At 55.2% G+C, this 22815-nt stretch overlaps 1 protein-coding gene across 2 annotated transcripts in view; it reads left to right on the top strand.

Annotated features, from left to right (window-relative positions):
- Positions 1 to 22815, top strand: part of PLXNA1 (plexin A1) — a 105040-nt gene that overhangs the window by 5559 nt on the left and 76666 nt on the right. For both annotated transcript variants that reach the window (XM_086470401.1, XM_086470400.1), the window contains exon 2: positions 2043 to 2225. In XM_086470401.1, coding sequence (XP_086326527.1) covers positions 2043 to 2225 — 183 coding nt within the window. The remainder of the gene's footprint in view (positions 1 to 2042; positions 2226 to 22815) is intronic.

The following is a 22815-nucleotide window of genomic DNA, read 5'->3' as shown; positions in this document are numbered from 1 at the left end:
TGTGCCAGCTGATGGATAGGAGAGGGGCACTTGCAAGACTCGGATTCAGAGGATGGGTGGAGAGGTCCTAATTCCTCTTCACCCCTTTTCCTGTGGTTGTAGAGGCACGTGGTGCCTCGCATTCCTGTTTTGGGGATCCTCCCATCTGTCATGCCTGGCTGTAGGAGTTCCCCCAGTTCAGGGAAGGATGAACAAAGGTCAGGCAGGGAAGGGAAGTGATCTTTGCCTGTGTACTAAGTCAGACACCCAGCAAAACCAGAAGTTAGAGTAACCGAGGAGGCAGCCCAGCATCCCCAGACTGCGCGGGGAGGCCAAATGTGACTGGCTGGCATCATTCCTGGTCCTCCCTCGATGGAAGGTTGGCACGGCACTGAATCCCTACTGCAGCCAGGAGCTGGACCGCTGGCCTTGGGGCCTGTGTGATGGCATGGTGAGGAGGGCGACCAGCCTCGCCGTGGCTGCGGGAGGCTGAAGACGTTGTGGCTGCGAGTGCATTGTGCCAGGGCATAGAAGAGTGCCATGTTTTCCCTCCTCCCCATGGGTGACTGTGGGTTGCTGGTGGGACCCGGTCCGGGCTGACCCTCACTTCCCAGTCAGCGGTGAGTGGGAATCACAGAGCTGTGCACTGCCCTTGTGTACGTGGAACTTGGGAGCTCGACATTTTCCCATATGCTCTGTGCACACGCTGTATGGATTTAAAACCCCTTGGGGACTGGCATGCATTTGGAGGCTGCTGCTTGCCAAAAAACCTCTCTCCCCTTTAAATTCGAAGTTACATAAGGAACCTTGTGAAGCAGAAAAATCCCATGGCTGGAGCAGGCTGTCTCCCCATCGGCTGTGCCTGCCTTGCCACCCTCACCTCCTGCACCCAGGCTTGCTCCCACCCTTGGGGATCTGGCTGGAGCCCCTTGCTGCCTGGGGCAGGACGGGGGATGCTGAGGGTGGATTTTGCCGGTGCTGTGTGACTGCATGAGGCCATTGCCTCACATGGGACCTCTGGCAGGCCCATGTGCCCCCCAGGCTAGATACTGGTGGCCAGGGTCTGTTGTTCTGCTCAGCGGGTCAGGGCAAGGTGGTGAGGATGCTCAATGGAGGGGGAGAGTACTACAGAGCTGGTCCTGGTCCTGCATCCCAGCTTTCAGAGGGGACATCCTTCTGGCTTTGCCTTGCCTGTCGGCATGGCTGTCCTTGCTAGAGGTCCCATCTGTCACTGTCCCGAGGGTGGAGAGGGGTTGGTGCAGCCCAGCCTCTGCCTCTCCCCAGGCAGAGCTTGCAAAAGCTTCTCCCAGACCCGCAGGCGAATGCTGAACCGAGAAGGCAGCTGGCTGAGCCAGGCGCCTTGTCTGGGTCAAGGTGGCATGAAAAAAATGTGGGGATTTCCCGAAGACGTTCCTGTGGGAGGAGGAACAGGGCTGGCAGGTGGGTAGTGTGTTTGCTGCAGGCTCTGCTGTGTGAAGTAAGGCTCTTTCAGGAGCCCTGTCCCATTTGTCTTGGCATGATCTTGGCTGGGAAGTGTTTTGTCCCTGGGTGAAGGCTGATGCACAGGATTCAGCCTCTCCTGCCTTGCTGCCAAGCTGTTTTCTTTTTTGAAGCTAGCGCCGGAGTGAGGAGGAGAAGGGGGTGTGTGTATGCTGAGAGCTTTTACTGGCATCCCACGTGTCTGAGGTGGCAGCAGTGGGGATGGAGGGAGAGCAGGGATGCTGCGTTGGCTCCTGCTGAGTTTGTAAGTGCTGCTTTGTAAGACGCAGAGGACTGAGAGCCTTGGTCCTGGTCTGCAAAGCTTGTTCAGATGCAGAGGGGGGCTGCATGCCTTGGATGTGTCCCAAGTGCCTTACATTAGCATGTAGGGAATTTTAGGGCAGCTCATCCTTTTGCTCGGCTGGTGAGGTGGGATGTCCGGGACAGGAGGGGCAAGGGATGGGGCTGCTGAAGCTGCCATAGCTGACGGGGTGGGGGTGGGAGATGGCTGATGGCCGCCTGGGAGGTCTAGCATGTCGAGGCATTGGCACAAAGCTCACCTCTCCTCTGTTTTCTTCCGACAGCCGCTGCAGATCGATGACAATTTCTGTGGCCAGGATTTTAACCAGCCGCTGGGTGGGACTGTTACCATCGAGGGGACCCCGCTCTTTGTGGATAAGGAGGATGGGATGACCTCGGTGGCTGCCTATGACTACAGAGGACAAACCGTTGTCTTTGCAGGCACGCGGAGCGGGAAGATCAAAAAGGTAGGAAAGCCCTCAGTGATGCTGATAGGGAGGGATGACTGTGTGCCTTGCTGGCCCTTTGGGGGTACGAGTAGGGCTGTGCCTCTGTCATAGCATGACTCAATATATTGGGAGTAACTTGCAAACAGACAGTGGGGGGCAATTTCCCCTTGCTCCTCTCTGCCAACCAAATTTAGAAAAGCTCTGCCTTTTGCAAGGGTAATCAGAGAAGTCGAGTCCTGGCTGCTGGTGGAGCTGAGCCCATCCTGTTGTGCCTCAGGGCAGGTGAGTTTGCCTTGTAGCTGTCACAGGGTGAGCTCTGTCTGTCCAGGTCCATATGGCTTTGCTATTGACCTGGACAGGGTGAGTGGAGGTGGGTGCTGATGACTCCAGCCTGCCGTGGGGGAGGACGTGTCTCTTCCCATACTCCACCATGGTACAAAAGGCTGCTTGTTGGTGGCAATTAGCAAATAGCTCCGTGTGTGCCTTTCTCTGCCTGCATCTCCACAGGGCACGGATTTCCTGTTATCATAACATCGTGCCTATAATTACAGCTGTACATGCCCTGTATAAACACAGCTTGTATTAACTGCAGCCTTAGCCAGGGAAAGGCAGCGTGAGGGTCTTGGTATGGTCTCTGCCAGGGGCAGGAAGACCAGGGCTTGGCCAGAGTGTCCGGCCCGTTGCTCTGTGGCTTGTGAGGTGCTCCACACCCTGTCCTGGGCACAGCACTCTGCATTTTCACTGCTTTTCCTGGTCTCTGCTGGTCAGGGTGCCCTAGAGGAGGCAGGGTGGCTTCCCTGGCAGGAATCGGGATCAGGGTGCTGTTGCGAGTGGTAGTCCTCATATGTCCTGGTAGCCCTGCCTGTGTTCCCCCTGGACCCCTGACCTGCCTGTGGCCCTGCCTATTAGCAGCGCGTTAGGGACAGGGGGCAGATGGGCAGCATGTGTTGGGTGGAGGGCAGGATGCTGGTGGTCCTCTCTAGCCCCACATCCTCTGGCTTTCTGTGGTCCTCGGGGGGACATGGCGGCGCCAGGGCTGAGCAGGGCTGCGGGGAGCTGACGGAGGCAGCTCATCCTCCCTTCCGGATCGATGAGGAATCCGGAGGGACTGGTGTCGCGTTGCTGGCAGCTTCTCTTGCCACTGGGCTCCAGATGGGAGGTTTTAAATGGGGGGAGGAAGGAGCGTGTGAGAGGAGGGTTCACAAAGCCACAGGGACTGTTACACCTCTAGTTCCTTATTTATCTAGAGGGACTGGCAGTTGCTTTTTACACTGCAGATCTGTTTTTTCTTCTCACTCCTTTTTAGTTTTTCTCTGGTCTTTGCACCTTCAGAGCCACTTGCAAGCGGCTATCTAGGGTGGGTGCCTGGCCGGGGTGTGGGCTGCATGCTACAAAGTCATGGCTGAGGCCCAGACTTGGAGTCCAGGTGTGGTTCGAGCATCCTCCTGTGCTTCAGGGCTTTTCCCAGCTTCCTTTTTGCTGGTTTCTAAACTTGGTGCCCCAAAGAGCTGATCTGGCTCTCTGGCCCCTCCAGGGTATGAGGACATGGAGCAGGAGCTCCATGGGGAACAAAGAGGTGGGTGTCAGTCCTGTCTCAGCACTGGGATGCTGGGCAGGTTTTGTAGGCTCGTCCTGCCTGGAGCCTCCAAAACCTCTGGGGTCACAGAGGTCTCCTGATGGCAATGTGGGAGCACTTTACAGGCTCCGAGCCCTACACCACCAGGTCTCCCCCTTGTCCCCTGCTGTGACCTTGGGGTGGGCAGCCCAGCCTTTCTGCAGCAGGGGCTGCGTGGTTGGCCTGGCAAAGCGCTGCCTCAGCAGCTACCTGATCCTGCTGCCTGGCTGCTGGCGGGGCTAGGCGGGGAGGGAGGGGTGGGCTCCCCCCTGCCTAGGGAGTGCGACAGGGGGGCTGCTGACTTGTCCCTGAGTGGTGCCGGCATGTCCCCAACCAGGGGATGGGATGCCTGGCAGGGGTACAGCAGAGTGTGGTCAAGGTGGCTCCCCCAGGCAGAGGGTGCAGAACGGGTGCATCCCTCAGCAGCAGTTGCAATCCCTCTGCTTTTAAGCCATTGGCATTTCCCACTGTCCCCTTGGCAAGCAGCTGCATTAGGTTTGGTGCAGCCTGGCGGCTTCTCTGCCCTCCGGCTGATCCCCTCTGCCCTTGCTGGCATCTCCTTTGGGGAGGGAGGGCTGTGCTGACAGCTGGGTGCTCCCATCCCCAGGAGCCCTGTAATGGATGCTTCTCTGCTGAGGGGGCACCAATCTCACCATCTGGGCCGGGGTAAGGTCAGGGCAGAGTCATTGCTGCGTCTGGATTTTCCTTGGATGGCAGCTCCCATGCCCAGCATTTGTCCAGGCTGTTGCGTGCAGACAGAGCCTCCCTTTGTCCCCCCCCAAAAAAGCCACGCGAGCCTCTGGCTGCCCTGCAGCCTCTCGCTGGCCCGGCCGCCAACAGTTGCTGCCGCGAGGCTGGGGTGCTGGGCAGCACCTGCTGCCGCCACAGCTGCAGGGGCACCCTAATTTCGGGGGGTGTGGTCTGTGTGTGTGGAAGGATATTGCAAGCAATGTCAGATTTGCAAAACCGGCTGTGGGCTGCGATGGGGAGGCACCGGGGTGCGGGGGATGAAGATACAGGACCCCTGGGGTGCTGAGCGCATTGCAGCAGCGAAGCCCGTGGCAAGCCCACTCTCAGCTTCTCCCTGCAGGGTTACCAGGCAGGCAGTTATCTTTGGCTGGCCCCGAGTTATGCAGAGAGGCCAGGCTTGCAAAGCCCTCGGCCCTGTGTGCTCGCTGGCCTCTGTGCCAGCAGTCATGGGATTGGGGCACTGGGGGAGCTCCTGCCGCTGCCCGGGTGAGCAATGCAGGGATGACTTCTCGTGCTGCTGGGGCTGGCAGAGAGCCACTTCGTCTGCACTCCCGAGCTGGTCCGAGGGTGCTGCGGATGGGGAAGTGACATGGGGATGTGAGCCATGAGCATGCTGCAGCGGGGATGTCCAGGGGATATTTACTCAAGGGAAGAGAGGCTTGCTTCCTAATGCTTGGGTTTTTCCTGGAAACCATCTGTTCTTGCTTGACAATCTTTTCATTGGGTGGTTGTTATTTTCCTAAGTTGTCTTTCCTATTTTTCGGGTGGACAGAAAGCTGCATGTGTAATTTCAATTGGAATGTACAGTCACATGCTGGAAGGGCATATTTGACGTTGTACCCGTAGTCACCTCTTAACCTGTGTGCGCCAAGGACTCCGTTTTGGGTGTGCTTGAAATGTTGTATGGAGAGAGGGAGGAAGCATGATGCTGGGGGGGGTGTGTGCTGATGGTGCAACCTCCTCCCAGTAGCTGCACCGTGCTGGGCTGGCGGCTTGGAGCTGGGGCAGTGGGGCATCCTGGGAGGTGCAGCGCAGAGACCGGGCTGCCCTCGTTAGCTTGCCATCTGCTCCTCGTTACGCAAGCAAGGTGCTGCCTTAGGGCTCCGCTGAGCTCTGGTGTGGCCCTTGTGGGTTGACCCAGTTTTGGGTGCCGCCTGGCTATTTTTGGGGAGGTGAGCTGATCTCCTCCCTGGAAGCAGCTGCTGGCTCCCTGCCCAGTGCTGTCCCCTGGCTGCTGCAGAACAAGGAGGCTGCGAGTTGTCCCTCTTTCCACAGCCCCACAGGAGATATCCAGCATCACCTGGGATCCAGGTGCTCGAGATCCCTACGGTGGGCATGGTTGTGGGATGGTGCAGCCAGTGCAACCCAGCCAGGATGTCGTTGGACTACACATCTCTCACAGCCAGCAGAGCTCTTGTTTTTTTTGAGGATTTTCTGGCTGCCCAGTTGCTACCATAATCCCTGAAGCTCCCTGCCCTGTCCTGAAGCCAGGTGGCCTCGGGCGTGAACGCATCAGGATGTGTCTATGTTGGGAATCTGCTCCCCGCCTCGGGGCTCACACTTGCTGCAGCTTGTTTATTCTCTCCCACGGAAAGCACAGCTGAACTGGCCCCATGTCTGCCGCCTTTGGCTTCTTCACTTTAATAATAATAATAACAGTAAATAAACTCTTCACGCTAAGTGGGTCATCCTTATCCCTACCCAATGGGATGTGGTGATCCTCTCGTGTCCTGGGGAGGGTCGAGGGGTTCCCCTGCAGCCTGCTGTCCTGCCGAGGGCAGGAAGATGGGGATGTTTCAAGGGACAAGATTTGGCAGCCCATGGAGGCACCCCGTTTGAGTAGGATTCTCTTCAAGGGAACGATGCTTCGGTGCATGCATAGCCCTTGGTGTGTCTGGGCATTATGTCCCAAAAATAGGTGCTGTTGGGAGGGGGAGCTGCTGTATAGGGGCATTTCGGGAATTTCTGTGTTGCCTGCTGTCTCTCTTCTGGTCACAAAAGCCCCCATGTGTCCTCCTCTTGGATATGGTGCATGACCTGATCGTGGTCCGCGTGAGCTGGAAGGAGAAGCCGTCAGGCTCTCTGCCCGCTCTGCTGGTCCCCGTCCCCACGGGTCTTTCCGCGTTGTCCTCTGCTTAGTGCTCAGGGTAAGCGGCTCTGGCTGAAAAGGGGCCCTTTGTGTCTCGGTGCGTGAAATCCGGCTCCCGGAGTGCGCGGGAGGGCTCGGCCCCCCTCGTGACCCTGCTGCCGGCTACCCTATTTACTGCCTGTGCCTTGGCATGCTTTTTTTTTGGGGAGGGGGCCAGATTTGGGGCATGAAGCTTGCCCTGGCCCTGGCGGTGTCAGCCGGTGACCCTTGAGGACTCCCTGACCATCAACCCCGGTGCAGCCCCTGGAAATCCTCTCCTGCCTGTGTTGCTGCCTCTCCCCAGCTGGCTGCCCAGCACAAGGGCCTTTTGTTCCTCCTGCCTCTTCCCTCTGCCCTCTCCCATTCCATCCCCATCCCATCCCTTCTTCTGGGGTCCCCTTGCCCCCTCCCCAGATGCACACAGGTCCTGTGGGTGCCTGTGCTCAGCCCCGGGAGGGAGATCTGCTTCTCGGAGCATGCGTCTGTGCCTCTCCCCAATCAATGGCAATAATTTTATTGGCATGACAAGGTAGCCGACGGTTGCCAAAGTGAATCCATCAAATACCTCTCAGCGGCTCCCTACCCCCTCGAGAGCTCTCGCTGGAGTCGTTAAGCTGTTTTAATCAAGGTGGAGGCTGGAGAGCTGGCGTGTTAAGTGGATGGGGTGGTGGGGAGGGGGCGGCAGAGCCTTCCCAGTCCCCCTGCTCGTGGCAGGGAGCGCTCGGCATCGCCCCATTCCTGCTCAGCAGGAAGGGGCCCTGCTTGCCTGCGTCGGGCTTTGTTGAGCCGCTCGGCTCTGAACAGGATGTCTCATTGTTGGAGGAAACAATTAGAAATTCATCGTGAACCGTTGGCCTCTGGGACAGGCCAGGGCAGCGGGCCGGGGCTGCAGGCAGCTGCCAGCTCCGTCCTCGAGTGACTCCTGTAGGGGGATGCTGTGGGGTTTGTGCTCCTGCCTCTTGTGGGGTGGATGGGGATGAACGTTTCCATGCTCTTGGCTCTCGAGGGATGCTCCAGCATGCTCACACAGCCTTGGGGAAGGAGAGGAGGTGTTGGGGGCTCCCTCCCCCCAAACCCCACTTCCTCTACCCGCTGTGTCCCCAGGCTTTCTGACTTACAAGCCATAACCCTTTTTTTTTTCGCCCCATCTGCTCTGCTCTCCGCACAAAGCCGGCAGGTGAGCGAGGGCTGGGAGCCTGGCTCCCGGCCAGCTGGGGAGGCAGCAGCAGCAGCCAGCCCTGCTCCAACCTTCCCCGCCGAAAGCGCTGACGGTGCACGTCTCGCCTCTCCCTGGCTCCGGCGCCGGGCCGCAAGCAGCACACCGCCTCACCCCCATCCATCAGCCCTCTCCGGCTGCCACCGAGCCACCGACGGGTAAGGCAGCGTTGCTGCCAGGCTTGGCCATTGTTGGGGCAAGGTGACTTTTGGGGAGCAGCGTGTTGCAGAAGCTGAAGGAGGCTCAGGGGTGGAGGCAGATCCCGAAGACCCCCATGTCTTCAGAAGGGCTGCTGGGTGTGAACCTGGCTTCTGTAATCAGCCCGAAAAAGGGGTCTGAGGGCAAAATGCCTCTTGGCAGCCCCCTGAGCCGGCTCGGTGCTGCTCCGCAGGTTGTGCTCGGGAGCTGGCAGGTCTGTGCCAGCCAAACGCAGCAGCATTACCTTCGCAGCTGGTCCCTGCAGACCATCTTGTGCCCTGGCAGGGGCTGCCACCCTGGAAATAGGGAGGAAATAGGGCTGGGAAAGGAAGAAGCAAGAGCCCGTGGGTCTGTCCCTGCATGCTGTTGCTGGTCTTGCCCCTGTTGTTGCGGGGCTGTGTAAGGCAGTGCCTTAGCTCGGCGGTGCTGGGAGAGCAAGGTGCAAGAGTGATGCTTTGGGGTGGTTGGTGGGGATGCTGAGCCCCCATAAACCTCTGAGTGAGAGTCACTGGGGGCCTGTGTTAGGCAAAGGGGTGTGTGGACTTGCCCATTGCTGGGGATGTGCAGCGCTAGCATCAAACACTGGGGTTTACCTCCCGGCCGGTGGGGTTGATTTGGTTGGTGAAGCATGAAGCTGCTGAGCATTTTCTTCTGCATCTCTCTGCCACCGAACGCAAGACTGTGGCCCACCCCAGCGATCTCTATTCTGCTGGGAAGAGCAGGAGCATGACTCTTGCTTTGGACTTTGCGTCTTGCTGGGGACCTCTGCCGTGGCCCCGTGGGGGACAGGGCAGGGTGAAAAGCTGCCCCATTGAGATGGAAATGAGCTGGGAGGCCCCAGCTCTGTTGGGTTCCTCCTGTTGGAGCCTTTGTGCCTATTCACTGGCACAAACACTGACTAATTTTGGCTTTTTACGTGGGAGAATAGCCCCTGGCCTCCCACCAAAGGCAGTGGAGAAGAGGGAGGATGCAGGGAGCCCCACAGTTGGTGGGAAGGGGTGTTGCTGGTGTCCTGCTTCCCCTTTATGCAGCCCCATTAACCCAGATTTAATGGTGCCTGAGGAATTTGCCCTCAGCCTGTGGCTGCTGGAGCCCATCACAGAATCATAGAATGGTTTGGGTTGGAAGGGACCTTAAACATCACCTAGTTCCAACCCCCCTGCCATGGGCAGGGACACCTTCCACCAGACCAGGTTGCTCCAAGCCCCATCCAACCTGGCCTTGAACACTGCCGGGGAGGGGGCAGCCACAGCTTCTCTGGGCAACCTGTGCCAGTGCCTCACTGCCCTCACAGTAAAGAATTTCTTCCTAATAGCTAATCTAAATCTCCCCTCTTTCAGTTTAGAACCGTTACCCCTCATCCTATCACTACCCTCCCTGATGAAGAGTCCCTCCCCACCTTTCCTGCAGGCCCCCTTTAAGCACTGGCAGGCCGCTGTAAGGTCTCCCCGGAGCCTTCTCTTCTCCAGGCTGAACAACCCCAACTCTCTCAGCCTGTCCTCACAGAGGAGGCGCTCCAGCCCCCTGATTGTCTCCATGGCCTCCTCTGGACCCGCTTGAGCAGGTCCATGTCCTTCTCTGAGGGGCCCCAGAGCCAGACACAGCCCTGCAGGTGGGGTCTCACCAGAGCGGAGTAGAAAGGCAGACTCCCCTCCCTCGACCTGCTGGCCACGCTGCTTTTGATGCAGCCCAGGATGCGATGGGCTTTCTGGGCCGCGAGCGCACGTTGCTGGCTCATATTTAGTTTGTCACCCACCAGCACCCCCAAGTCCTTCTCCTCGGGGCTGCTCTCGATCCCCTCATCGCCCAGCCTGTGTCTGTGCTTGGGATTGCCCCGGCCCAGGTGCAGGACCTTGCGCTTGGCCTTGTTGAACTCCATGAGGTTTGCATGGGCCCACCTCTCCATCCTGTCAGGGTCCCTCTGGATGGCCTCCCTTCCCTCCAGCGCGGCGACCGCACCACACAGCTTGGTGTCGTCAGCAACCTCGCTGAGGGTGCACTCAGTGCCGCTGTCCATGTCACTGACAAAGATGTTAAACAGTACCGATCCCTGAGGAATGCCACTTGTCACTGGTCATCCCTCAAGTGTCGGTGTTTGGACTGGTGCCATTTACCATCGTTGTCTCCTGCCCTTTTGTGGGTCCTTGAGGTTCCTGTATGTCGCCTCTGACTGATTGGAGAAGTGATGTCGAAGGACTTTGCACTGAATAAACCTTCCTGAACCCTCCCCAGCTGCTTCCAAGCTGGGAAATTTCCCTATAACCCCCTTTTCTCCTTTAGCCATTGCAATTGGTTCAAGACTGGAGCAGGAGAGGAGGGCTGCAGTGAGGCACAGCGGGGGACATGATGGACAGGGGGAGTGCCATTGTTTGGGGTTTGGTGATGAATTTCCAGACCCCTGGGTGCTTTCCCTGGGTGGCAAATGCTGTACCAGAGCTGGTCCTGGCACCTCCCCACTCTTTGTATGCCCATGGACCAGCCACCGGCATGAAACCTCCCTGTGGCAGTGAGAGCAATTGTCTACATGGGAAGCAATAGTGGGAAAGTTTTATTTAATGGATGCTTAGTTCTTCTAATGCCATTTAGCAGCTGGAGAGAAGGAAGAGAGCCAGCGCTGTGTGACAAGCTGGCTCTCTGCAGACTGAGGACAGGCTGAGGTGGTGGGGAGCATCCCTACGTTGTGTCAGAGAAAGGCAGGATAATGTGATAGTGCTTTAATTTTGCCACGCTTCATGCTCTTGAGGGCAGCATTGGTCGGTCGCTCTGTACTGGGACAGATCTGGCATGGTCAGGGCGCTCAGCGCGGGGATGCAGGGGATGCAAGGAGGGATTGTGCCGGTAGAGCTGGTGCTGGGGAAGTATCTCCCTCCTGCCGTAAAAACCGTATGGGCGAAGGAAACGACACCGGGCTGAGAAAAGCCCGCGTGGTTTTTATTAGCTGCAACCCTAATGATGTATTTTGAATTGCTCTCCTGCGTGGATAAAAATTACCAGACCTTGAACAAAGAAAAAAAAAAAGTCTCTCTGACCTTGAAGCTGTTCGTTCACTCGTCTTCATTTCATTCCCCTCGGCTGGGGATGCGGGTCAGTTTTGGGTGCTATTTATAGTCTGCTTCGCTTGACGGTTTTCTTTACAAAGTGAAAGGTTGTCACCTTTGTTTCTGATACTGCAGAGAGGAGCTGCTCAAGGGAAAAGGAAGAATAAATGAGAATTTTTTCAGAGTGTTCCTGTATGCGGCAAGGCTTTGTAATCTGGAAAGATCAAAAAGCCCTGGACTGCCATGCTGAGCTCCTTGTGTGGATGTAGCTAGGGTCCGTGCTTCCCAGAGGGGTATGGGATGATGCTCTGCCATGCCAGCTGGTGGCTGCTGCGGCCGATTGGAGCCTTTATCCACTCCAAAACAGCGATGCTTTCCCTTTCTGGGCAGCTTGGCTCGTTTCTTCACGTCTCGCACAGTTGGCTTTGGTTGTTGAAAGAGCACGTTAGCTTAATTCTTCCCTTCTCCCTCCTCCATGAAGTGAGCCGTGGCTGTTTCCCGCCTTCACTGGAGCTGCCCACCCGCAGGAAGCCCCGCTGCTGAAGTGGCGTCACCTGCCTGCGCCTGCATCCCCTCCTCCAGCCCGTCCCTAACTGACAGACTCGTTGAAAAAAACAAATGTTGCTGTAATTTAATTTTCAGGCAAACAATAGTCCAGGGACAATGTTAAATTCATGAAACTGGCTTAATGCGACGACATTTAATGAAGCGATTTGCGCGCTAGCGTGGCTGTGCATGGCTCTGGGGTAGCGGGGATGCCGCTCCATCCTGCCGGGTGGTCCCTCTTTGGGGACGAGCTGGGGAAAGGTTGATGCTCTGGGGGAAAGCGGAGGTTGTCTTGCCGCTCCCCAGGCTGGGTGTGCTCTTGGGATGCAGCTTGCCCGTCCTGCTCCCCAGTACTGCTGTGGTGTGGGCTGAGAGACAGTGGGTCCAGGCTCCGTGGTTTGGCTGGAAGGGGAAGGGTTAATGAGAGTGTTTTGGGGCAGGAGGGGGCTTGCTCCCTGCAGGCTCTGCCTTCCCAGGTCCTTTCCTAGCTTTGCCTGGGGCCCTGGGAAGGTCACTTCACCAGAGGAGGGTTTGGCAGTGGGTGGGTCCAGTCAAAGGACTCCTGGTCATCCTGCTGCTGATCTCCAGCTGCTTCTGGAGGCATCTTATCCCTGCTGATCTCCAGGGGTGCCACTGGGCAAGGGCAGGCAGCAGGCAGTGTGCAGAGCTGGGACAGGAGCTGTTTCCTTCTGTTGGATCTGCATACTGGAGGGCTTCTCCTCAGGGGTGTGGAGACCCATGCAAACACTCTCCTCCCCCAGCCCCTGCTTTGGAGTGCCAGATGGAAGCCTCAAATGCTGTAGCACCCCATCTCCCATGCATGCAGTGCTGGCTTTTCCCAATTGGAAGCGATTGTCTCCAGGCCCACCCTGGGTTGCAATATCCACGGGGCTGTTAACTGAGGCTGTTCACTTTGTAGCAAGAGTTAGGAGCAGTGTGGCACTGGGAGAGCACAGGCTTGTCTTTGCGAGGTTACGGTTCGCAAAGCAGGTGAGAAGAGGCAGTTTGGAGGGTGAAGAGCCCGGCTGCTTCCTCCAGGGGCGGACTGGATTTGTGCCACCCTGCCAGCATCCCTCAGGCGCCCTGGCACCAGTAACGCGTAGGCTTCTGCTGTGTCCCAGAGGAGGTTTCCCTGCCGTTTCTTTCCCCTCGGTGATTGACAGAGCCGCGTAGATCTTAATTATGTGCTGGCATCCGTAGAACAAACCTGGTGCTGCCGTAGCTGGAGGCTTAATGCTGACAATGCTGCTCGCTGGGCCAGGCGGCTGATGAGGTAAGGGGCTTCCTTGCCTTTTTGGGGACAATTCGTTGTCCTTGCTGGATGCAGTGGACCTGTGAGGCCCCGTGGGTCGGAGCTGGGGCAGCGGTGGGTGAAGGGACAATGTTAAATGTACATGTGGATGATTTCGTTCTGGATGTTCTCTGGTGAAGCCTAGGGAGGAGGGAGCTGGAGACACATGGATGCTACCTCCTTCAGGAAGGGGCAGAAAGCAGCATCCATGTTTCTTCAGCAGGTATTTTCTCACCTGCAGAAGTCCTCCCCAGCCCTCTTGTATCTTCCCACTCCTCCGAGCAGCAACCCCTACCGAAACCTGGGCTCCACCAAACTTGTATCACTGGTGATGCTTTTCCCACCCAGGGCTTAAAGCTAAATTTTCATGGAAGGATGCAGCAAAATCCTTATGAGAATGGATTTTGGGCTCAGCAAGGGTACTCACCAGCAAGCGTGAGGTCTGTAGAGCAGTTTGCAGTCCTGGAAGCTGTGAAGGCAGCAGGTCTGCTGGTCTTGGAGGCTGGGTCAGCACCTGGCTGTTCCCTGGCTCCCCTGGCTTTTTGCTTTCCATTGATGGCAGTCAAAAGTTAACTAGTAGCTGTTTAGCAAAATGCAATGGAAAAAAATCACAGGGGAAAAATATGATGCAGTTTTTGATGTGCGCGTGTGTGTGTGTATATCTATATAGAGAGAGAGTATGTATTTTTCTTTAAAAGCTTCCAAAAATAGGTCTGTGTCTTGGCTGGGGTGACTATGTTTGTAATTAGCTATGGACAGTGGGTATCTTAGCAAGGCTGGTATGTATGCAGCCACACAGAAGGGCTCAGCGTCCCTGACGAGGAGGTCAGGATGTGGGGCCTTAGGGACGGCAGGCATGGCTGGGAGGTGCAGGCAGTGGGCTCCCACGGTGTGCTCTGTACTGGCAGCTCTTGCGGCAGAGGGAGGGGAGCAGCCTCTGCCCCCCTGGATCAGGATGCTGGATGGGGTTGGGATCACTGCTGTTGCGCTTGGCTTTCTGGGGGGCGTGTGTGTGTGATGCATGTGATAGTCTTTGTGAGAAATGAGGAGAATCCCTTAAAAAGACCCCAAAACTGCACCTCTCCTGCTTGGCCTGTGCCAGCTGATTCCCACCCTGCGCAAGGGATGGGAACTTCCCAAATTGAATTCTCCATTTATTTCCCCAGGGTTTCTCTGTGTTACTCTCCCTCTCTTTCTGGTAAGTTTATGAGCCTCGAGGGATCTGTTTTTACACTCAACATTTAAAATTAAAGATGTGTTTCTCTTCTAGCAGGTGAGATAAACACTCCCTGTCTCAGCTGGGGGTTTCTTTCCTTCCTCTCCTTCCCCCACCAAATCTGCCGGTGGGAAAGTGTGAGCCCACGGCTGGAGCAAATAACCTGTGAATGAGATGCCTGGGCTCTCCTCCCAGGAGGACGAGTCAGCTTCGGTGCAGGATGTGTGAGCTTTGGCTTCTTTCTCTGGTGACTTCTTGTTTTAAAAGAGGGCAAAAATTGCTACCTTCAGCATGGGGGTGGAAGAGGAGGGAAATAGAAGGGGGGAAATGTGCTTGCTTGAGCTTCAAAGTGTGGTTCATCTCTGTGACTAAGGGCACGCCCTGTGATGATGCGGTACCTCCGCTCATCTGCAGGAGGGCTTGTTAAATTGCGGTGACTCTGTTTTATGGCAGCATCAGTGTTTCTGTCTGGAGGCTGTGTGGGGGCTGGCCCAGCCTGGGGTGGCACATACCTCCCGTGGTCCCCATGGGGTGTGCTGCTCGGGGTGCCTCAAGAATGTCCCCCTGCGCCTTGTCCCCTCTTTAGCCACTGATTTCCAAGGTGGAGAGCAACTGCATCCACCTGGCATAAGGAGAGGTGGAGGGGCTTCTGCTGTGCCCCTTCATGGAGTCCAGCATCATGGCTTGCCTTCTCCTCTGCAGCCTCATCCTTCCACACCGCAGTAGGGCATGCCTTTCCGCCCGATGCCTGCTCACCTGGGCTGCTGAAACGAGACCTGGGCGTGATTTTGGAAATGGAAGCAGTTAAAGAGCATGCAACAGCTCTGGCCCTCCCTGACACCATATCCACCCAGGTGGCTGTCAGGGCCTCCCTCCTGGGATGGAAGCATCTCCACTTACCTCTGCTTGGCTTTGTTTCCCCCCGACATGTGCTCCCATACTCGTGTGAGCATCCTCACCACTGTGCTGTGAAAGCCTTGGCTATAAACCCAGCCCAAATCCCTGAGAACGTGATTTTTTTGGTGTTTCTGAGTCAGTGCTGGAGGTGGTACTGTGTACCTGCAGAGCCGGGGTATTTTTGTAAGCATCTAGTGAGCTTTGAGTCTTGCCCTCTGTGTCCCTGCCGCCGGTGGCAGCTCTCACCAGCCAAGGCTGTTGAATCAAAAGTGTTGTTCCTGACCCCCCTAACCTCCCTAATTCTGTTTATGCTCATGAGCAGAGAGAAACAGAGAGAGAGCGAGCGTTTTATTAATGGCTTGCAAGTTTCTGGTGATGTTTTTCATCAGGGAAATGATAGTTGTATAGAAGCAATTAATTGGAGGAAAAGTTTATGGTAATAAATGTCAAGAATGTTTCAAGGATGGTTTGGATGAAATACATTTTTTTTAAAAGCCTCCCAGCAAAAACAAAAACCTTGCCCTATTTTGAACCTTGCCAAAGAGAAACAACTTCAGAACTTCAATTTTCTTTTTTTTTAGTGTGTGTGTAACATTTAAGTGCGTTTTTTCCCCCCTCAGCCTGTGCTGCTTAAACAAAAGCATGTGTTTTCCTGGCGCGGCTCCCCAGAGGCAGCTCTGCTGGAGTGGAGGGCAGGGGCTGTGGAGGTGACGGCTGGACAAGTCCAGGCAAGTCCTGGTTTTTGGCAGGAGCTGGAGTCTTCCCCTTTTCTAGGGGTGGGGTGGACTATGGTCAGTTGACTTCTCCTGCCTGCGCCACCCGTTTCTTCTCCGTGCCGTCTGCGGATGGCGATGCCTGCAGCCAAAAGGAGGAGCAAGCTATGGGCATGCGTGGAGTACTTTGATATCCTGGGGCAGAAGGTGATAAAGGAAAGAATTAATGCTTCAGAGTGATGTTAGCACCTTGGCTGCCACTCCTCGCGCAGCCATCGTCTGCAGGTCAGGTCGTAGGCTGTTGGTAACCCTGCTGTGCCTCTTGCTCCCTCGAGCAAGTGAGGGCTTGGGGAGGTTGGCATGAAAAAAATGACATTTTATGAGGGAGATGATTTCCTAGGGGGGTTGTCTGTCTCCGTGCATGGTCTGAAACATCCCTGGGATGCTGAGGCTGCGTGAATCTGCCTGTGAGCTCTGCTCACCCCAGTGTGGCCAAGCCCTGCTGTGCTCTGCCTTTCCAGCCGCAGCCATACCTTCGGCCCCAGCTGTGGGGCTCAGCGCTGGTGTGTTTTTCATAAAGGCTCTTAATCACATACAGGATGTTTCTGTTTGTTCAAGCAATGAAATCACACAAACAACCCACCCCCAGTTTGGCTTTCGCAGAGCATCAGCTGCTCGACCCAAGTCCTGCGGAGAGCCGGAGCAATCCTCCCCTCGCCTCCTCCGGCTCTCGGCCCGGCAGTGCAGCGAGAGCGCGCCTTTCATGTTGCGGACATGCCCTGGAAAGCTGCCCGGCACCGGGGACGGGATTAGATTAGGGCTGGGAGCTGGGGCTGACTCATCGTTGGGGCTTGTGCTTGGCCGTGGCGGCGGCCGCATCTCGCGGGATCTTGCGCGGAGGCTCAGAGACCTTGAGCGAGGCCCAGGCATGACCAGCCCCCTATTTTGGGGGCTGGGTTGCAGGCAAGCTCTGTGCAAGCAGCGATGCCAGCTCTGACCCTCTCCGAAGAAGAGTGTGGTTGTTTTTTGGGTGGTTTGGCGGTGGGTTGCAGGTGCCGTCTTGTTCCTAGGTGCTGAGGTTGTGTGTTTTTGCATTACCTCAAGCGCCTAGCCCTGGGTGGGCATATTGCAGACCTGCCACTGCATTGTTGTCTTTTGCTTTGGGCTCCATCCTTCTGGGTATTAAGTGGAAGAAGAGCAGGAATGCGTCAGGATGGATCGAAATAAAAAAACAACCCTGACTTTTCTCGCCCCTATTGCGCGCATCGGTCCCATTGCTGCCGTTTCCATGGCAAAGCAGCGGGTCTGTAACCCAGCCCGCCCTGTGCTCCTCGCCGTTTGGAGCAGCAAAAATCCTCAGAGACGATGAGAATAATTTAACAAGCCATTAACGAGAGTGGGGGAAAACACCGGAGGAGCTGGGGCAGGGTCGGGGTGGGGGCACGGGGAAGCAGGGCTGGTTTTTGGCAGGGAGTGGGTCACGTTGGCAGCCTGCTTGCCTCGCCTTAGATGTGTTATAAAGTTTTGGAGGTTGCTTGAAAAGTGTCTGGGGAGCGATGGCGAGCCAAGCGGGCTGCGGGCCAGCTCGCAGCTAAACATGTTGTTGTGTAAAATTGCAGTCAATTAATTTAAGACCTGCCAATTTCAACTGCAGAGCGCTAGGAGGTTCTGTCAAGTTTTCAATGGGATAAAAAGGGGGAAGGGGGGATTAGTTTTCAGCACTTGGAAGGGCAAATAGTGATCCTCTGCCCAATCCTGCAAAGCACCTCCTCCCCTCTCTGCTCCTTTTGGTTGCAGTAAACTCGCCACCACTGATGTTGAAGGTCCTTCTGGTATGTGCCATCAGGGCTGGGATGGCTGAAGGATAGCAGCGAGAGCCCAGCAAGGTGCTGATGGCCATTTCAGGGCTTGGGGAGGCACTGGCTGTGGGGGAATGACCCAGTCCCCTTTGGCTCTGCAGTACTCCTACTCCATAACCCTGTGGGGAGCATCCCCTCTCCGGCATCCCAAGGTGGTCTTCCCAAACTTGTCCGATCCTGCAAGACTGGCCTGATTCTTGGCATGTTGGGCAGCATGCTGGCTGTCTGAAATAGAGGAGGAGCTGGAAAATGCTCAGGGCAAGCCCAAGAGGTGCCCCATGTCCCCTGCGTGCAGCCCTGGAGGTCAGAGCGATCATTCATCATGGGGTGCATAGGCTGCTACCTACCATGTGAGAAGACAACCTGCCTTGGAGAGCTGACACCTGGGTGGGCACGGTGCCTGAACCCCAGAAAGGCTTGTGCCCCCCTTCGGCGGTGGCAGCAGCATGGTGTGGCTCTGCACAGAGCCCCTCTCTCTGGATGTGCCCCCATGCTCGTTGTCCTCGTGTGTCACGGGAGTGTGGCACCCCCTGTAAGGAGACCCTGTCTGGAAACTCTGGCTGGTGTTTTTCTGTGTTTGCGGTGACCTTCATTAGAAACACGATTCCTGGTTTCTGGAGAGTGTGTGTTTGTATGTGCATCTGCGAGCTGGCTATTTTTTTGAGTTTTGGGTTTTTTTTCCTTGTTATTTTTTCTTGTTTTATGGCTTAATGAAACGCCTGAGAAAGTGCAGCTCTGCTGGTGAGTAAGAGTCATGAGACTGGCGGGGCAAGCTGGCTTCGGCTGTTTCCCATTGGCTACTCACAGCCTGTGGTGGGGCTGAGCTCCTTCTTGAAGCTGCTTCTGCTGGGGACTTGTGCCTCTATGGCCGTGGCTCAGATCTCCCCTGTCCTTATCCCAGCTTGCTTTTCCATCTCCGAAAACACCATAGCTTGGATTTACACATGCGTGTGCCTGCATGTGTCTGTCCTTTCTGTGGTCTCATCCCTGAACTTTCACCCTAGCATCAGCCGTCACGTCTGTATGTCCCCAGGACACCCTCTCCAGCCACTGTTGCTTTCTAACTCACCACCGAAGAGTTACAAAACCACATCCCCGTGTTTGTGCTTTTCTCTGCAAGGGCTGTGCTCTGGCTTCAGCGCTTGCGTGTGTGATGGAGCTACTGCATGGCCCTGTGGGGCTGCAGACTTGCTGCTCCTCATCGCTGAGGGGGGAAGGGATTTGAAGGTAGGTCCCCCTAGAGCCGGGCTCTGCCACGTAGGCACTGCCATCTGCGGACTTCTCCAGGATATATTAAGCGTAACTTCCTCCTGCTTTGCTGGGAGCTTGTTAATATTTCACTGGGACGTGGGGGCAGCCTGCAAAGCCCATGCTTCAAAGGAGGGCAGCTTTTAGCAGCTCTGGGGTTAGCTTTTGGTTTTCCTAGCTCTTGCTATAACTTGGTCTGTGATTTTAAAAATAGGTAAAAAACACTCAGCAGAGAAGAAAGCCTGGGCAAAGCCCACCTTGGCCATTGCCTGTGTGCCACTGCCTTGCTGAACTGGTTTGTGGCTCTAGTATCTGCTCAGCTCCACTCTTCCTGCGCTGGCATTTGGGGGGAAAAAAAAAGTCAATATAGTTAAGGGAGATGGACTAGCTGGATGCCTTGTGAGCCCACTTGGGTTTGAAATGCCTGCGAGAGACCCAGTGCAGCCTGGCTGTGTCCTACTGCTGCCAGCCCCATGCTTCGACAGGTCTTGTGAGTGGGCTGAGGTGGGTTTCCCTTCCCAGCGAGGAGCTTTTTGGGGGATTTTGGGGAATTACTTTTGCCTGATCCTGGACTCCACAAATTGGAGCAGGATTGGCCCTCCAGGAGCAATAACAGAAGAATTACTGCATTGCATGGGCGTCTTTATGTGTTTTTTAAACCGTACCTCCTAATTATAAATAATAGCTGCGATATGAGATATGATTGTGATGGATGGTGATTCTGTATTCCATGTGCATTAGCAGCTTTAACCTTGCCAGGGTAATTATGTCTCATTTCAAATTCTGATACTATTTATTTGAGGTAGGGGACTGGGAATTTAATTTCTCTTGCTTTGTCTGTTAGTATTATTATTATTTGAAAAGGATACCTTTGCAAAATTGTTTTTTAATCATTCCCTCCAGTTGGCAGCACCAGTTCATTAATATTCTTAGGGCCCATGTGGGATTGTTTTGGAGAGGTTTGTAAAGGTAGATGTTTTGGGGGTGTGTGAAGCTGAGGGCTGATGTATAGGAGAGGAGCTTCTCCTTTGAGACACCTGTGTGCATCCCACCGGCTTCGGTCTTCCCAAAGCAGCTATCTTTGGCCTTTTGCCCTAGTTGCTATTCTTGACCTTCTTGTGTCTGCCAGCCTGGGCTCTTTCCTCGCACGAGGTCTCTTGGGGGTCCAGACAGGAGCAGGGAGGGCTGATCCATCGTCCTGCCCGCCCCTCTCACCATCTTTGATGGCACGTTTAATTAAAAACCACATCAACCCGAAGATTGCACACGTGGTCCTTAATCAGTTTGAAGTCTCTGTGAGAATAAAGTAATTATACTACTCGTTTGGTTACAGTAATTAAAACTTTAATTAACATCATTTCCCACCCCTTGGCCTCCCTCTACAGATATTGAGGCATGCAATGGGTGCCTGCCAGGGTTGCATCTCGGGATAAAGCTGTTTATCCGGGGCCTGTCTGCCCATCCCCATCTACACTCTCTCCAGCATTGGGCTAGCAAGGTCTTTTGCTGGACTACTGGGTGCCAATCTGCATCTCTGGCTGGGAGGAGCTTCTTGGCCATGGTGCTGGCAAGTCATGGCAGGTGGTAGCTCTGCTTGAGGTCCCCTGGCAGTGGTGGGAGGTGGTAGGGTGTTCCTCAAAGATCTTCTGAGAACTTGGTTTTGAATGAGGCTTGTGCTCTGGTCTGGTCTTAGCAAGAGCTGAGCTTTCAGAGAGCAGCTCTGCATCCCCAAGAGTAATTTATTAAGAAGTTAGCTTGTCTCTTCATTTCCCGTTGTATGGCCCTCCAAGAGCCAAGGTGTCCTTGTTTGTCTGGGACAGAACCCCAGCCCAGCCATGCCAGGCAGGCTGTTGGCAGTTTTGGGTCAACCAGGGCAGCTGACCTGAGTGAGCTACAGGCGTAGCCCATCCCATAATGTCATGGTCATTGTAAAGGGGGAAGGTTTGCTGAGGAAGCGGAGCTCCTAGGGGGATTCCTGTTGGGGTCCCTCCTGCTCCTCCTGTGGCTTCTCCCTGCTCCCGAGGACTACTCTGTCGATTATGACAACTGGATATTCATTTGGCTCAGTATAACTCTACATGTCTCTGTTGGTATTGGTGTTATCTCATTAAATCTGTTCTCACTTCCACCCACGGGCCTGCTCTCCTTTTCCCGATCCCCCTTTCTGGCTGGTGAGGGGTTGTTGGGTCATAGAGCAGCTGTTACAGGTTAGCCCTGGGTACAGGCTAAATGCAGACATGAGGTTACAACGATTTGTGACTAAATGCTGTCACATCTTGAAAGCTCAGGGTGGGCTCCAGCCCCTCTGCACCGCAGTTTACCTCCCAGGTCGACCTGTGGTCGCCAATGGGCTCTGCATTAACCAACGGGACCCCGTGCTCCCCAACAGCCTGAAGAAGGGATTGCTGCCTGGAGAACCGGAGTGGGGAGTTCTGCATCGGTGCCAAAGGAAATCCGTGCCGTGTAAAACCTGAGCACTTAAATATCTTGAGCAGCGTCCTCAGGGAAAGCAGTCTCTATATTTAAATCTTCTCAATCTCGTCTTCGAAATTGCTCCCATCTGCAGACTGAAGAGCCTAATTTTCATCCTGGTTTTGAACAGAGAGCCCACTGCAGAGAAGTGGTTTTCATTGCTCCAGATTCTGTGTGGTGGGGAGCCGTGGCCCTGTAGCTTTCCCCTGGCTTTATGGAGACGCGGAGAAGGGTGCAGTGTAGCCAGGGATGTGGCTCTTGGGGTTGGAGAGACAGGTTTAGAGTGTGGGAACAAAGCCTTAAAATGCAAATGAAAGGTGAGAGCAGGGAATGTAGCAAACACGTCAAGAGCTCGAGGTGGAGTGAGCGAGAGGGTCTCTGTATTTGAAGCAAAATATTTGCAGGCACTCTCTGGTGCGCTCAGCCTGAAGCCAGGCTTAGCTGGCTGTTATCGCTGGGAACACTGGGCATGGAACAGTAGAAGATTTCTTCTCCAATCTTCGAGGTACTTATGTTTGGAGCAGGGACTGTTTCAGGAAGAAAGGCAGAGCCTGGAGTTTTGATTGTGGCATGTCAATAGTGGAGATGTTGATCTAAAAAAGAAGAAAAAGAAAAAGTAAAAGATAAAGTGTGATTGTAACTTTCTACCTCCTCCTGATGCCATGGGTTACATTCCCATGAAGTGCATCATGGGATGTATGATTTTGTCATTGAATTCGTAAGAGATCCTACATGTCCAGTCCTGCTGCCTGTGCTGGGTGTTAATATTTAATGTTGTCACCATGCCCTGATCATTTATTGCTTATCAGCTTCTCCTGGTCAGTCTGGTGTGATTTGTCCATGGAGATAAAACCCCAGAACAGCCCAGAGCTGTGGTAACAAGAGGCCCGATCAGTAGGAAGGGGTGAAAGTCGGTGTTAAACAGATGAAGCTGAATCCCCCCTGTGCAGTCGGTGTTGTCCTTCTCCCTGGGTGGAGGTGAACAAGCAGTGGATTTAGTTGCTATTTTATCCCCCTTGCTGCAATGTATCGCTGCAGCAAACAGTTTTCGGCTCGCATGCCGTGGAAATAACGGCTGGTGCACTTACGCGGCTGGAGCTGAATGAACGGGGAGCTGCTGAGATGGGATTGCAGAAGGCTTTAGAGTCTGATGGATGGATAAATCCAGACACCAGCCATGGTGCCCTGCACAGGCTGCCCTGCTGAAATGGGGGCTTGGCTGGTGCTGAATCTGCCTGTGGGGCTGCTGGTGTGGGTGTTGGGGTTGGAGCGGACCCGACCACGGCGGGTACCCTGAAGCAGATCCCCCCTTGGGATCTGTCTCTCCACAACCTCCACTGCATGGGCTTTTCCTGCTTCTGGCTCCTCCGTTTGCAAAACTGATGGCCCCTGCCTTGTCCTTAGGCAGCTCCTCTCTTGCT

Source organism: Leptosomus discolor, chromosome 9 (assembly GCF_034619465.1).
Source record: "Leptosomus discolor isolate bLepDis1 chromosome 9, bLepDis1.hap2, whole genome shotgun sequence".
Lineage (NCBI taxonomy): Eukaryota > Metazoa > Chordata > Aves > Leptosomiformes > Leptosomidae > Leptosomus > Leptosomus discolor.
This window is presented reverse-complemented; position numbering and strand designations above follow the sequence as displayed.